Source organism: Egretta garzetta, unplaced genomic scaffold (assembly GCF_000687185.1).
Source record: "Egretta garzetta isolate BGI_Z169 unplaced genomic scaffold, ASM68718v1 scaffold27, whole genome shotgun sequence".
Lineage (NCBI taxonomy): Eukaryota > Metazoa > Chordata > Aves > Pelecaniformes > Ardeidae > Egretta > Egretta garzetta.
Window position 1 is genome coordinate 3111412 of NW_009260400.1, and position 13195 is coordinate 3124606.

Below are 13195 nucleotides of genomic sequence, written 5' to 3' on the forward strand. Positions count from 1 at the left end.
AAGCCGGAAAATTATTTTTTCCCCCGTGTTATCCAGGCAGCTGCAATGAAAAACGGAACCTCGTCGCTTTTAACGAAAAATACTGGGTTTTGAGGTGGTTGGATGCTATGGGGGTTCGCCCTGGCTGGTTGGTATGGGGGCACCCAGTGCTGGTATCACCCTGCTGAAATCAGTGCGGGGGCTAGGGTCGGGACCTTGTGCCCTGCCGAGGCTGGACGATCCCAGTTCCCATAGAGAGAAGCAGATTAAACACACAAAAAAACCGAACCCAAAAACCAAACCACAGCAGGTTCTGACTACCTGGCCCAGAAGTGGAGGGGAGCACAAGCTTCTTGCACTGCCCCATCACCCTGTTCGGCCCAAGGATCCGGCGTGCTTTCCCTTCCAGCCAGCATTTGTACCCAACGTGCCATTAGCAACCTCACCTGACGCTCGGCGGCCACATGGTCAGGCATTGGGGATGGTTATAGAGATTTTTTTTTGATACAGAGGTAGGGTAATAAGACTGGAAGCCTCCCTCTGAGGCTTCACATTAAATAAACCCTCATTGTTTGCACAGGGCCCTTTACTCTGGGCTCCGTTCGTGCTTCCAAAGCTCCCAGGCAAAGCAAGCACGTCCCATATTGCCCCCCGGCCAGCTTTCCTCGCTCCTGCAGCTGGAGCTGTTAAAGACGAAAGAGTTTCAAGGTGCCGAGTCAGTTTTCAGCGCGGATGAGGTCCCTCCCTCCACCAGCCCCACTCCCTTCCTGGCACCCCCAGAGTGGGGCAGGGGGACACAGGACAGGCTCACGAACACAGGCATCACGACAGGCAGCGCCCAGCTAAAAGCTGAGCCTAGGTTTTAGGAGCAAACCCCTTCTTTCTGTGTAAACCCGGCCAGAAACCATCACAGGAAGGGACAAGGCTGTTGCCTGCAAGAGGAATTCAGTGAGAGAAATGGGTTCTGTGCCAGACCTGCCCTCCTACCTCCATGCCCGTGCCTTAAAACGTGGCTTTGGGGAAAAACAGGGAGAGGCAGCCAGTATTTCATGAATGCCAACGCGCCCATTTTCTCCCAAATCAGTTTTCCCTGTGTTTTCTCTCCAGCCCAGCGTGATGCCTCCATGCCATGGCAGGTTCCGCGCTACCTGCAACTGGTTTTAGCAGAGGGGAATTGGCGGCTGCAGTTCCAGCTCTACGGAACAGCAGCAATCGCGTGCAAAAGCTCAGCCCAGCCTGGCTCCAGCTGTTCCCTAGCTCAAACTCCGGGCTTCTCACCGCCCTCCAGCAATGTGTTTATTCACAGCAGTGCATTTCTTTCTAAAGATCTGGTCTCAGGGGGCAAAATCCCTTCTGTGTACAAAACCAGTACCCACCAGCTCAGGCATTGTCTTCCGGAGCCTGCAGGCAGCCTGAAACAATAGGGGTGTGCGGAGCGTCCTGATACATTTCCATTTTTGGACTGTGATAAATCTGAAACGCAATAGTAACAGCTCTAAAAATGGCCCATGGTAATTATCTATTTGGGAACTGTTTTGGTATTCAGCCATCACACACAATCCCCAACAGCCTCACATCTCCCTGCATACCAGAAGATTCATTTAACACCTCCAAAGTGGACAAAGCCTTCAGGTTCCCCTCGGAAACTTTCAGACATGACCGTGGGCTGGAATACAGACATCAGCAGCACGAAGGAAATGGGAAGTGCGCTGGGGAGGGGCGGCCTGGAAACCCCTGGCATTTGGTGTAAGGAACAAACCAGGGACCAACTGCGTTGTGTTTCATGTACAACTGAACCCAAACCGCAGAGTTTTTTAAAATGCAGCCCACACACCCAAAATACAGCCCAGAGCCCAGGGTTAGCCAAAATCACTGGACTTCACAACCGACAGCCGCTTCCCATTTTTGGGGTTTTGCTGACACCTGGTGTTTTGGAAAAGATGCTGTTATGTCCTGCAAGTCCCTTCCCTGGCTTCTGTTGGGCTGGCCGCTCTCTGTCAGACAGATGTGTGATGGCAGCTAATCCCCAATTTGGGGAAGAACCCAAGAACTGCGGGTATGCAACTAGGCTTCAGAGGCACTCCTCGCCATCTCCGGAGAAGCGCAGCAGTGTTTGCAGCACGCTGCGTTACATTCCTGCAAACCTCAGGGTGTAGATGGACGCCTCCAAACTTCAGGAGTCAGAGGAACTGCAGGGGGGAATCTCAGGTCTCATTTATTTTTAGATAATGAATTTCATCACAAGGGAAGACGAGGAGATACAAACCCAAGAGCTCTCACTACAGGGGCTGCTCTACCCAAGGCAGCCATTTAGGAGTTGGCAGCCGGGCACAAGCCGTGTCCCCCAGGCCTAGTGCTGGGGCCAGTTCTGTTCAATACCTTTATCAATGATCTGGATGAGGGGATTGAGGGCACCCTCAGTCAGTTTGCAGATGACACTGAGCTGGGCAGGAGTGTGGATCTGCTGGAGGGGAGGAGGGCTCTGCAGGGCGACCTGGCCAGGCTGGATCCATGGGCCCAGGCCAATGGTGTGAGGTTCAACAAGGCCAAGGGCAGGCATGGGGAAAAGGGGCTGGGAAGCTGCCCAGCAGAAAAGGACCTGGGGGTGTTGGCCGACAGGCGGCTGAATATGAGCCAGCAGTGTGCCCAGGTGGCCAAGAGGGCCAGCAGCATCCTGGCTTGTATCAGGACTGGTGTGGCCAGCAGGAGCAGGGCAGTGACCATGCCCATGTGCTGGGCACTGGTGAGGCCGCCCCTGGAATGCTGGGTTCAGGGTTGGGCCCCTGACTCCCAGAAGGACCTGGAAGGGCTGGAGCGTGTCCAGAGAAGGGCAAGGAAGGTGGGGAGGGGTCTGGAGCTCAAGGCTGCTGGGGAGCATCTGGGGGAGCTGTGGGTGTTGAGCCTGGAGAAGAGGAGGCTGAGGGGAGACCTTATCACTGCCTACAACTGCGGGGTCGAGTCCCCATCCCTGGGGGTATTTAAAAGCTGGGCAGACACGGTGCTTAGGGCCAGGGTTTGGTGGTGGGATGGCAGGGTTAGGGGAACAGCTGGGCTTGGGGAGCTTAAAGGGCTTTGCCAACCTCAATGATTCTATGGTTCTATTTCAAGAAGAGCTGGCACACCAGGGCCAGGGAAGAGCCCCGCTGACAAACACACTCACCTTGAAAGCTGTAAAGAGCTACCAGCACCGAGACACCTTTTGGTATGTGATCACGCTTCCTTTTGTGCCAAACTCTTCCTCTGATGGGCGCTAGGAAGATTTGCATCTGCAAACTAGATCTGAAAATAGAAGCCACATTTGGCGAAGCTTTTCCTGAATTCCAGTGTTGGAAGCTCAAGGACTTGATTACTTCATTAAGTTATGGCCCGATAAGGAATTTCGCATCCTTTTTTCCTTTGTTGTTGCTTTTAAACCCTTTTCAGAGTACAGACTTTGCGAAACGTGTCCCACCTCTACGCACCAATGTTGGTACCTCCCAGACGCCAATGCTGATCTCTAAATAAGGGCAGTGGCTCCCCCAGGAGCAGGAGGCACTGGCTGTCCACATCCCCTGCCACCAGGTTTGCTGAAGCTCTTCCATCTCATTCACTTCAATCACCTCAGTTCACCCATTTCCACCTCATTCCAAACCCCCACCCACATTCGATCAGTTATGCCTCCCCAAGTGAATGCTGCCGCAAACAAAATCCTAGAAAGAAATCCACCATGAGGATTAAATATTTACAGCGCAGACACGCAAGGAAAACATAATATGCCAATAAATAACAAGAATGACGTGGCCACGCTCCTGCAACTCAAGCGGCCTTCCACACTCCCCTATGGGGTCCCTCACTGACCCCTCCAAGAGATAATTAGTGCAATCAGCTCTTCCAAAAACCCCACAAAGGTCTGGAAAACCCCATGTGAAAATGGTCAGTAGTGCACATCCCCTCCCACGGAACAATCACAGCTTTCTTTCAAATTGTTTTACAGCCTCAGTACTTTCAAGTTTCTCACTGACGCTTATGATGGCATCAGCCTTTCCGTGTTATCACAATACAAATACTGATCATTTGGGGGCAACGATTTGGAATTTCAAAGGTCCTGAAGTTTCTACTAGGAAACTGAGGCAATTACGTAGGAAAGAGAGCCTGATTCGAAGCAAACAAAATCACGTTAATGCCATTTTTTGGCCTAAAAATCACAGAAGTATTTCCCATCCCGTTATGCACAGTTTTCGAACAGGCTGTCTGAGCGCATTTTAACAGGCTCAGCTTACAGCTTTGTAAATAATTTTATACCCTCTTCTGGAGGATGCGTGTTCTTTTATTGGAACACCCTGTAGGTGTTGTAATCTTGATTAAAGATAATTAAATACTCTGCAGGCTTTCTGAATGCCCGAGCAGATGCATCTCATTCACTCGAAGAGCGTTGCAGTGCTTTTACACCGAGAGCGCTGCCTTCTCAGTGGCGATGCTTTACAACTCTTTGCTTTCCCACACGATAAAAGCTCATGAGAAACAAAACACAACTGAGTGTTCACACTTGGTTCAATGCAACAAAGGAAGACCTAATGGTTACAGTTTCTATTTGCAGGAACGGGCGGTGGAAGACAGAGAGCAATTCCTCATCAAGCAAGGGCTCTTCTTTGCTAGTGGAAGGAGAAACACAGCCTTGGATCTTGGCTTGTCAAATTCTCAGCGAGGCCCTTGGGCACCGGGTTGTCCCACAGCCTATGACGAGAGCAAACATTACTGCAGGACTAGGTGGGGTAAGCGAGGAGGAAGCACGCTGACAACAGCAGAAGAGGCAGCTTTGGGTTTTCATCAAAGCCAGTCTGACAGCTAGACAGGAGTGAGGTATGGCCATCCCTCAGCGACACAGCAGCAACCCAGCATCTTCCCACTGGCTGCAATGGACCCCCTTACCTAGCTGGGGAGAGCGAGCAAGGCTTTGAACAGCCCCCAGGCCACTAGGATCTCAGAAGGGGGAAGAAGAACTGAGTTACAGACATGCAGCCTGATTTATGGGAGCCACCCTTCTTCATCTACCCCGTTTGGTGGAGTTGACCCAAAAGCTTCCCATGCTGGGCCTCCACCTTGTGAAGCAGCATGCCCCGAGGAGTCAGGGGGACTGTATGCTGTGCTGCACCCACTGATCTGAGCAAGCACATGGGGGGCCCATGCCCCAGCTGGGACCAGAAACATTCCTCAGGGGTTGTTCTTGGGCTGCTCACACTACTGGGGAAGGCAGACCCTCTCCTCGTCCAAAGAGACAGCTCAGGTAGGAGCAGACGCTTGGCTGTGGGACCTCTGCTGCCAGAAATTTATCAGATGCACTCTCAGAAGGGTGACTTTTCAAATGAGTGAAGCATGAGTGGGTCTCACCTACACGAGGTTTCTAGTGGAGTTTGATGCACAGGGTTTGGAGAAGCAATGAGAAAGAATGGGAAAAATCAGGTGTCCAAGTATCTGCAAGATATGGATCCCAGGACAGAGTGGGACAGGGCAGGAGCGTATCTCAGAAGCGAAATCAGATGTAATGGGAGAAAGAAAACTTATAGGAAAAAATGCAACAAACTTCCTGGTGGGGACACGACACAACTGGGCCTTCAGTTTTACCTCATTTAAAGCCAGTACGCTTTTCAGTCCCTTTTTCCCAGGACTTTCTGAGGGGGTGGAGCTGGCCTAGAAAACCCTCAGCTTATTTGGCTTGCATCTGTGTCCCCCGCAATATCCTATTCCATGCCAGCTAACCCAGGGCAGCAGGCTGTCCCAGGACTGGTCACTTCAACCTCCCCTGGCTGAGCCGATTCCCAGCCATGACGCTCCATGATACCTGCTCACCTTATGAACTGAATTTCCAGGCACTTGGCAAGTTCCTCTGCTAGCTTTGTGGCCCCACAAATGCCAATGCGATTTTTCTCCAGACTGTTTTAGAAACAAAAAGAGGGTTTTAAAATCCAAAACCAAATCAAGAGTGGAAAAGAGCTGAGCAATCACTGGCTCCTTCTTCTGTCCTAGAAGAGCTACGCTTTTGCACAAGCACAGCAAGGCCACACAACTTACATCAGCCCCACCTTCATGACTGTGGCCCTATTTACGCAAGGTGTCTGTCTGTGCGTGCACTGCTCCCCATGACCTCCTTCTAGCAACAGGATTTGTAAGCGGAGCTCTTGCCCTTGGATCACTCTAACAGATCGCACTGTGAGCTCAGTGCCAAAAAATGCTAGTGACAACTCCTCTTGCCTCAGACACAAACCTCCTGCTTGCACCAGTCCAACAGCCAGGCTCTACTACGTAGTTTCCCTGCCCGAGACAAACAAAACTCAGTTCCTGACCTTATGACCCACAGACTAATCATAGAATCCTAGAATCCCAGGTTGGAAGGGACCTCAGCGATCATCTGGTCCAACCTTTCTGGGCAAGAGCACAGTCTAGACAAGATAGCCCAGCACCCTGTCCAGCTGAGACTTAAAAGTGTCCAGTGTGGCAGAGTCAACCCCTTCCCTGGGGAGATTATTCCAATGGGTGACTGTTCTCATGGTGAAAATTTTCCCTCTTGTGTCCAGTCGGAATCTCCCCAAGAGCAACTTGTGTCCATTCCCCCCTTGTTCTCTCCATGGGACTCCTTGTGAAAAGGGAGTCTCCATCTTCCTTGCAGCCACCCTGGTACCAGTACATGGTGACGAGATCCCCTCAGAGCCTCCTTTGCTGAAGGCTGCACAAACCCAGCTCTCTCAGCCCATCTTCACAGGGCTTTTTCTACAGCTGTATTTTCACACGAGCTGGCAGCATCAACCCCAGCTGCTGGTTGCACAGCAGTTCCAGCACAGGAGCTGCAACTGAGCTTTCTGTGAGCTCCTACAGCCCAACAACCACGGTTTGGCTGGTCCATCCCAGGGATGGATCGCTTGCCTCGCTGCAGGCTTTCCCAAAGGAAGGCTCCCCGAGCATGGTATCCATATAGACCATCCCAGACACTGAAGACAAGTAAAAGCTTGCAGGAAGCAGGTCACCCGGGGTTATTAGGTGGTAGGAATCATGTTCTAGCAATACCAGTTTGTCTTGCTGACTCAAACAGGAGGCCTTTGCAGACCAGCTTCTGCTTAGCTACCTACACTGCAAACAACTTAAACACAAAACTCCTCTCTGCACTGCATATCGCCCAAGCTAGGCTGTTCCTCATCCCCTTTTTGGAAGTGCTGTGCTTGAAGGCTCAATGAGGGCAGGAAAGCAAGTCATTGTCCTGGGGTGGCTCTCAGGGCTGTACTCACTCTAATATCTTCAGCCTTTCCATCCATGGGAGAGCACTGGCCAACTCCTGGGCTCCTCCGTCACCAAGGGCGTTCCAAGACAGTCTAAAACAGACAGGAAATCCCAACTGTGAGTCAGCTGATAAACACAAGGGGAACAACAGCAGTGCTGTCATACAACCCCCTCCCCCACCCAGATTAGCCTGTTTACAAGAGCTTATTGCCCTCTAATCACAGCAGGTAAATGTCCCCCTGATTTACAAGCTTGATTTTGAGGCATTTCCTCAGTTTCACCAGTTTCTCATATCTTCTCATATGGTAAGATACCAGGGAGTGCCACCACAGAGCCTGGGGGCTGTGGTTATCTCCAGAGTCCCGCAGGCCCAGGAAACGAGATGCGAAAGATGGAAATGACTGCTGAGCACAGAGCTTTACCCCAGGACAACTCCTCCTTGTGCTGATGAAATTAAGCTATTGCAGCAGCTAAGGTGCCTCTTGGACCTGCTCTTAAAGCTGCCTTTTGACTCTGAGCTCTTTCAAAGGACAGCTTGCAGGGCTCTTGAAAGGCTGGGGTTTTCACTTGCTGGTGCATTAGCAAGTCAGAAAATTCTTCAGATCCTTTCTTTGCCACTGGCTGAACAGCCTGGCCACTTCCCTCACGCCTGGAAACCAGAAACCCAGCACTGCACCACCACCACAATACTCAGCTGAACGATCCTGGGGCCACCCCACAGAGCCATTCCTCTACCTGAGTCTGAGGAACTCCAGAATTTCTGTCTCATGTAGGAGCCAAAAAAAAGAAAGGCAGGACAGATCCAGCTCAAGAACTGGGGCCTTCCACCAAACAAGTTCATGGCCTGTTCTGGATGTCACAGCTATCACCATTTCGCTCTCTGCGTCACTCAGATTTCCTGATGGCAGAACTCACGTATGCCTCCACTGACAGGGCAAGACCCCTCCTAACACTGCTGTTAATGGAGAATCTGCCTAGTTGTTAGTAATCCAGGAGCAGTAACTCCCAACATCGTTAACTAGCCTTAGTGCCATGCTGCAAGCAACACACTATGCACTGAATATTGCTTTACTCATCCCATTACTCCACTGGATTATTGTCAGAGCTCTCATGGGTCTGGCAATAAAATCATGTCTTTGACCTAATGCCCTGTGTCCTAAAAGACCTGTGATCTCCACACAAATACCTTCTGAGGAGGGAGAGGGAAGTCTGGTGGGCTTCTGACCCATGCATCACTCAACTCAAACCATCCATGAGCGTCCTGCAGAGCTGAGGTGCGTAAGAGTAGCATGACAACCAAGTGCCACCCAGCTGGCCACACCAGGGATGATGAGAGAGCCTGGGTCTCGCAGATCTGTATCCCGACAGGGGAGTGATCTCAGCCCAAGGAGGTCTGCACCCTGCCACCACCTCGGCAGTGTTAAGCCTTCATTAAAGCTACAGGTAGCTCAGGATTGATGAGGCTGCTGCTGGGATCCTACGTACTACAATTAAAGTTAAGGTCCCTCTAGTGCAATGGGGCAAACTGCTTTTAAAAGGATGTAAGCTGGACCAGGTCCCCAGCAGGCTTCTCGCTGAGGTTCTCATGGGCAGACAAACACTTGCCAGAATGTAGTTAGCCCATCTATGCTGCTTATTGAAAACAGGATAAACATCTGTGCATCAGAGCAACCCCTTTTATTCCAGCGTGGAGAGCAAGATCACAGCGGGTGGTACCCCCTGTTCATCTACAGGCTGAATTCACTTTGCTTTGAGCCCTCAGTTCAGCCTCTGCAATTGCACAGAGAAGCTCCTGCTCAGCTCTGAGGGCCAGCTATGGCCATCTTGTAAAAAAATGGAGGCAAGACTTGGACCATGGAGAACAAGATGGGGCATTTGTTCTGCCTCGCAAAGCGGATGCCAAAAGACCAAGGCTAATAGGCACCGTTCAAAGACGAGTGTTTTCCTCTGTGTTCTGTTCAGTCTTCACATCCAGTTTCCAGTAAGTTGCTAGTTAGACCAGGAAATTTTTAGCAGTGAATTTCGTCAATGAATAGATTAGTAGCTAATTTATCACTAAAAAGTACTCAGCGGTAAGTACCAAACAATATTTAGCAGGATCAGAAGAGTACTGCAGTTGAAAATAGGAGCAGACATTAAAACAAGAGTGACCTGTGTGTTGAAGGGTCTCCCCATCCGTTCCCACACTCACATTATCTCCTCCATGGAAGGGCATTGTTGGAAGCCGCGAGAAAGTGATTTTGAAGCCTCATCAGTGATTCCACAGAGTTTCAAGCTGAAGCAGCGGAAAAACAGAGGGCACAGTGTGCTGGTGTCAGAACTGGCAGGGAATAAGGCACCGGCAGCAGCACTGTGCTGCGTGCCGGCCCTGCACCGGCAGCCTCCAGTGCCCTGGTACTCACTCGATCTTCCGGAGGTGTTTGAAGCATGGCAGCCCCTTGGACAGGGCATGGATACTTCCTTCCCCAAGGTCATTTTCTGATAAACTGTAAGAGCAATGGAAAAGCTTTGAGTGGCCGCAGAAAAGGCAGGTACAGTCAGAGAAAAGCCACCAATGAAACGTAACTATGTGAATTAGCAAGTCAGTAACCCAGGCTACGTGAGGACTCCAGGCAGCAGGGAGAAGTCAGACTGGCACATGGCAACTCAGGGTCAATTCCGTGCTTGGTAAAACGGGAATGACAGCCCTGCTCTAACTCACAACCTAAGTCCATTCAGCAGTGAATTGCCTGCAGACAGTAACATGAGGTTTTACTAATGGCTACAATGGACAGAGCTGCAGCACGTCATGGGTTGCGTGTGAAACTGAAAATAAGAAGTTACACTGGAGTTAATGCCTGGTGTGACCTGAGAGGAAATGATGGTAGGGGAGAGTGGGAAGACAATGTGGCTCTCAGAGACTTGGGGGGCAGCAGTAACTGCACAAGCCATGGCAATACCTCCCCTGCTCTAATATCTCTCGCACCGAAATTACCAACACCCTAATTCATCTTGTTATTTAAGAATGGAATGGAATGGAATGGAATGGAACGGAATAGAGTATTTCAGTTGGAAGAGACCTACAGTGATTGTCTGGTCCAACTGCCTGACCAATTCAGGGCTGACCAAAAGCTAAAGCATGTTGTTAAGGGAATTGTCCAAATAATAAATAAACACAACAATAATAAAACACATCACAATAAATAAACACATAACAAAGAACAGTGGCATCAAGGATGCAGCAGGAAGAGTTAATTCACAGCACCTCCATTCTTTCAGTTCCATATTTAGAAATTTGACAGCTCCCCAGGTTACTGCACACAGTGGTTGAGAGGCACAGGGCTCCACAAAGCCTGGCAAACAGCACTGTCAGACATGGTTCAACACCCAAAGTGATCTAGGCTGCCCTGCAGGCAGTGCCCTGCAGTGACCTTCAGCGAGCATCTCCTCCCGTCCTATGAAAAGTGTCTGGGATGAATGGAGGAGCTACCCTCTGCCGAGTCACCCCGAGCACAGCAAGAGCTGACATGACAGCCTCAGGCCTGGGAGCTGAAAAGATTCCCACCCACAGAGCAATATCAGTCCGTACCTCTGGCACCATCGCAAGCGCACGTGCCGTGGCCTACCTTATCTCTTCTAGCAGCTTACACACCACCAGGGCTCTGGCCAGGTCCATCCCTCCCGCTGGCCCAATGTTATCATTTGACAAGCTAACAAAAGAAAGATAAGCATTGGAGGATTACTTTAGAATAAAGCTGTAACAAAAGTTCATATTTAACCTGCCAAGAAGATGTCTGCTACTCGGTGCTGGTAATAACCTGGGATCCTTGCGGATTAGTCTTAACGAAGGAAAACAGGGAGGCAACAGTGGGGGCCAACAACGTGGCTAGCACGTCACCTAGCTCCTGTTGCTGCCAACGACACTTAGCCCTAAGGACACGTGAGTTCAGTGGATTTGCCCATTCTCCCAAGAAAGGAGCACAGTCAGCTGGCTGTTGCAAAAGCAAAGGCTTCGAAGGCTCCACCAGGAGTCTGCCTCCAGCTCTATGCAGACGGGATTGGTTTGACATGAGTGAGGAACGGCCTTAAGAACAAAGAGCAGATGGGAAACCTCATATCTGCAGATTTTCCAACACCCTTCCAGTGAAGACAAGAACCTACCAAGAGGCCTAAAGTATCCCACCACTGGGATTCCTTGTCTAAGTTATTTTTCGACAATACCTTAGACATAGGCTGGAAGACACACCACTAGGCTAACTGAGCCCAGCGAGCTCTCCTAGCTCACCAATTTCTTGCTTTGCTACTGTAAAACAGTAGGAGAAAGTTCTACGTGCTAGAGCCTGGGAAAGACTCCATAAAAGGTTTAAAAATGTAACACCACTGAGTTCAGGGGGAAAATGGCTCAGAGGTGCCTGCACGAAACAGTGAGGGGCCACAAAAGGTGCTCATATTTATGCTTACATTGCACCAGAACGAGAGGACAGCCAGAGGCATTAGAAGCTAACATACTCAAAACCAATTTTAAGGGTTATTTTTCCATACATGCAATGCCTGGTTCTTCTCTAAAGTTAACAACGCAAGAGATTATGCAGGAGCAGTTGATGTGACTTCATGGAGCAGAGGAATCGTGAAGGGTTTCCCAATCCTGAGACACTTAAAATACCGTCTAAACAAGGGACCAGTGCACCACTGCAGCTCATGCCTTTTCCCATGCCTTCTTCCAACCGTCCCACATATTCCCAGAATACCCAGTCCTCCTGGGGCAGAGGCTGACACTTACTGCAGGACCTTCAGGTTGGTCATGTGAAGCAGACAGAAGGCAAGTTTCGCTGCTGTCCTGTCTCCAAAACCATTCCTTGACAGTCTAGAAGAAGCAGAAATGAAATGTTACTGGCAGCGGGAGCCTCATTCCTCACCTGGGCATCATCCACAGGTACCTGTGACCCCCGTTCCTCACCCACATGTGCACAGGACTGTGCCCAGAGAAGCTAATGCCCGTGACTCAAAGGACACTGAGGGTGGAAGGAAAGAACAAGGAGGTTTTGTAATCCTGCAGCAGAAGTTAAAGAGGGAAGTAAAACTGACTTGGGCTTCTCAGGAGCACACTGATCTCCCCTCCTGACTGAGCTGTCCTGGGCTGGAATTAAACTGGAATTGCACTTTTTAGTATGTGCCCTTAGTCTGGTATGCTGTAATCTGAAGGTTATATGAACAGCTCCGGTGTTTTAAACCTCACTTTTTCTCATTTGTTCTTTTTCTAATTTTACATATTTAATATGGCAGGGCATTTCTATATATTGGTCTGGAATGGAATGACTGGAATACATCTGGCTGAGTAAAGCCCATACCTGTCATCTTCCCTCCCTTTTTGTGGCCGTATAGGTTAATGCTTGTTTCTTACACAGCCCATATGCCTGCGACACCGCCTGTTAACCCACAGCTTCGGCTCTTGCCCACTAATGCCACCTGTACAGCCCTTGGGAATCCCTGAGACATTCCAGAGAGCAGCCAATCCCCAAACCTCCCACACTCCACACCACACATTCCTATACCACATAGCTGTGCAGTTTTATGCTGCCCTCATAAGAATCAGTGGTAAAACTGATTTTGGCTTTACTGGAGCCATATTAGATTTGGTTTCCATGCCTTGATTTCTGCCCAGCTTCCTGAGGAGATGTTGGAAATTACACACTTACAGTAACTCCTCGATGCGCCTGCAAAAAGCAAGAGCTTCCATCAGCTTCTCCCCTCCAGCAGGACTAGGACTGTTCCCTGAAAGGCTAAAATAAGCAGGGAAGACTCTCAGTGACTGAATGAGAAGCAGAACGTACTGGCTTAAGGCATTCCACTGTTTGTCCGGCATGATGGGAGGCTTGGGCCACTGCAACGATGGGCTACACGCGGCTGCAGTGGCGTGTCCAGAGATCCAGGCATCTGGAAAACGGCCTGGGGATTTGTAGTGCGTTTTTGTCAAGTACTGAGTCACTTC

The 13195-nt window shown here is 50.2% G+C and overlaps 2 protein-coding genes across 15 annotated transcripts in view; both read right to left on the reverse strand.

Annotated features, from left to right (window-relative positions):
* The window catches only part of CPNE2 (copine 2), a 63899-nt gene extending 62509 nt beyond the window's left edge, over window positions 1-1390 (reverse strand). For both annotated transcript variants that reach the window (XM_035898745.1, XM_009643284.2), the window contains exon 1: window positions 1356-1390. The gene's annotated coding sequence lies outside the window, so the exon portion shown is untranslated. The remainder of the gene's footprint in view (window positions 1-1355) is intronic.
* Window positions 1265-13195, reverse strand: part of NLRC5 (NLR family CARD domain containing 5) — a 58515-nt gene continuing 46584 nt past the window's right edge. For 10 of the 13 annotated variants that reach the window (XM_035898733.1, XM_035898740.1, XM_035898742.1 and 7 more), the window contains 9 exons: window positions 12903-12986; window positions 11987-12070; window positions 10833-10916; window positions 9630-9713; window positions 9419-9502; window positions 7236-7319; window positions 5806-5889; window positions 3140-3258; window positions 1265-1452 (listed from right to left, as the gene is read on the reverse strand). In XM_035898733.1, coding sequence (XP_035754626.1) covers window positions 1280-1452; window positions 3140-3258; window positions 5806-5889; window positions 7236-7319; window positions 9419-9502; window positions 9630-9713; window positions 10833-10916; window positions 11987-12070; window positions 12903-12986 — 880 coding nt within the window. In that variant the 3' untranslated portion in view covers window positions 1265-1279. Of the gene's footprint in view, window positions 1453-3139; window positions 3259-4561; window positions 4693-5805; window positions 5890-7235; window positions 7320-9418; window positions 9503-9629; window positions 9714-10832; window positions 10917-11986; window positions 12071-12902; window positions 12987-13195 lie in introns of those variants that run through there. The other 3 variants (XM_009643358.2, XM_035898741.1, XM_035898743.1) reach the window with 3 other exon arrangements.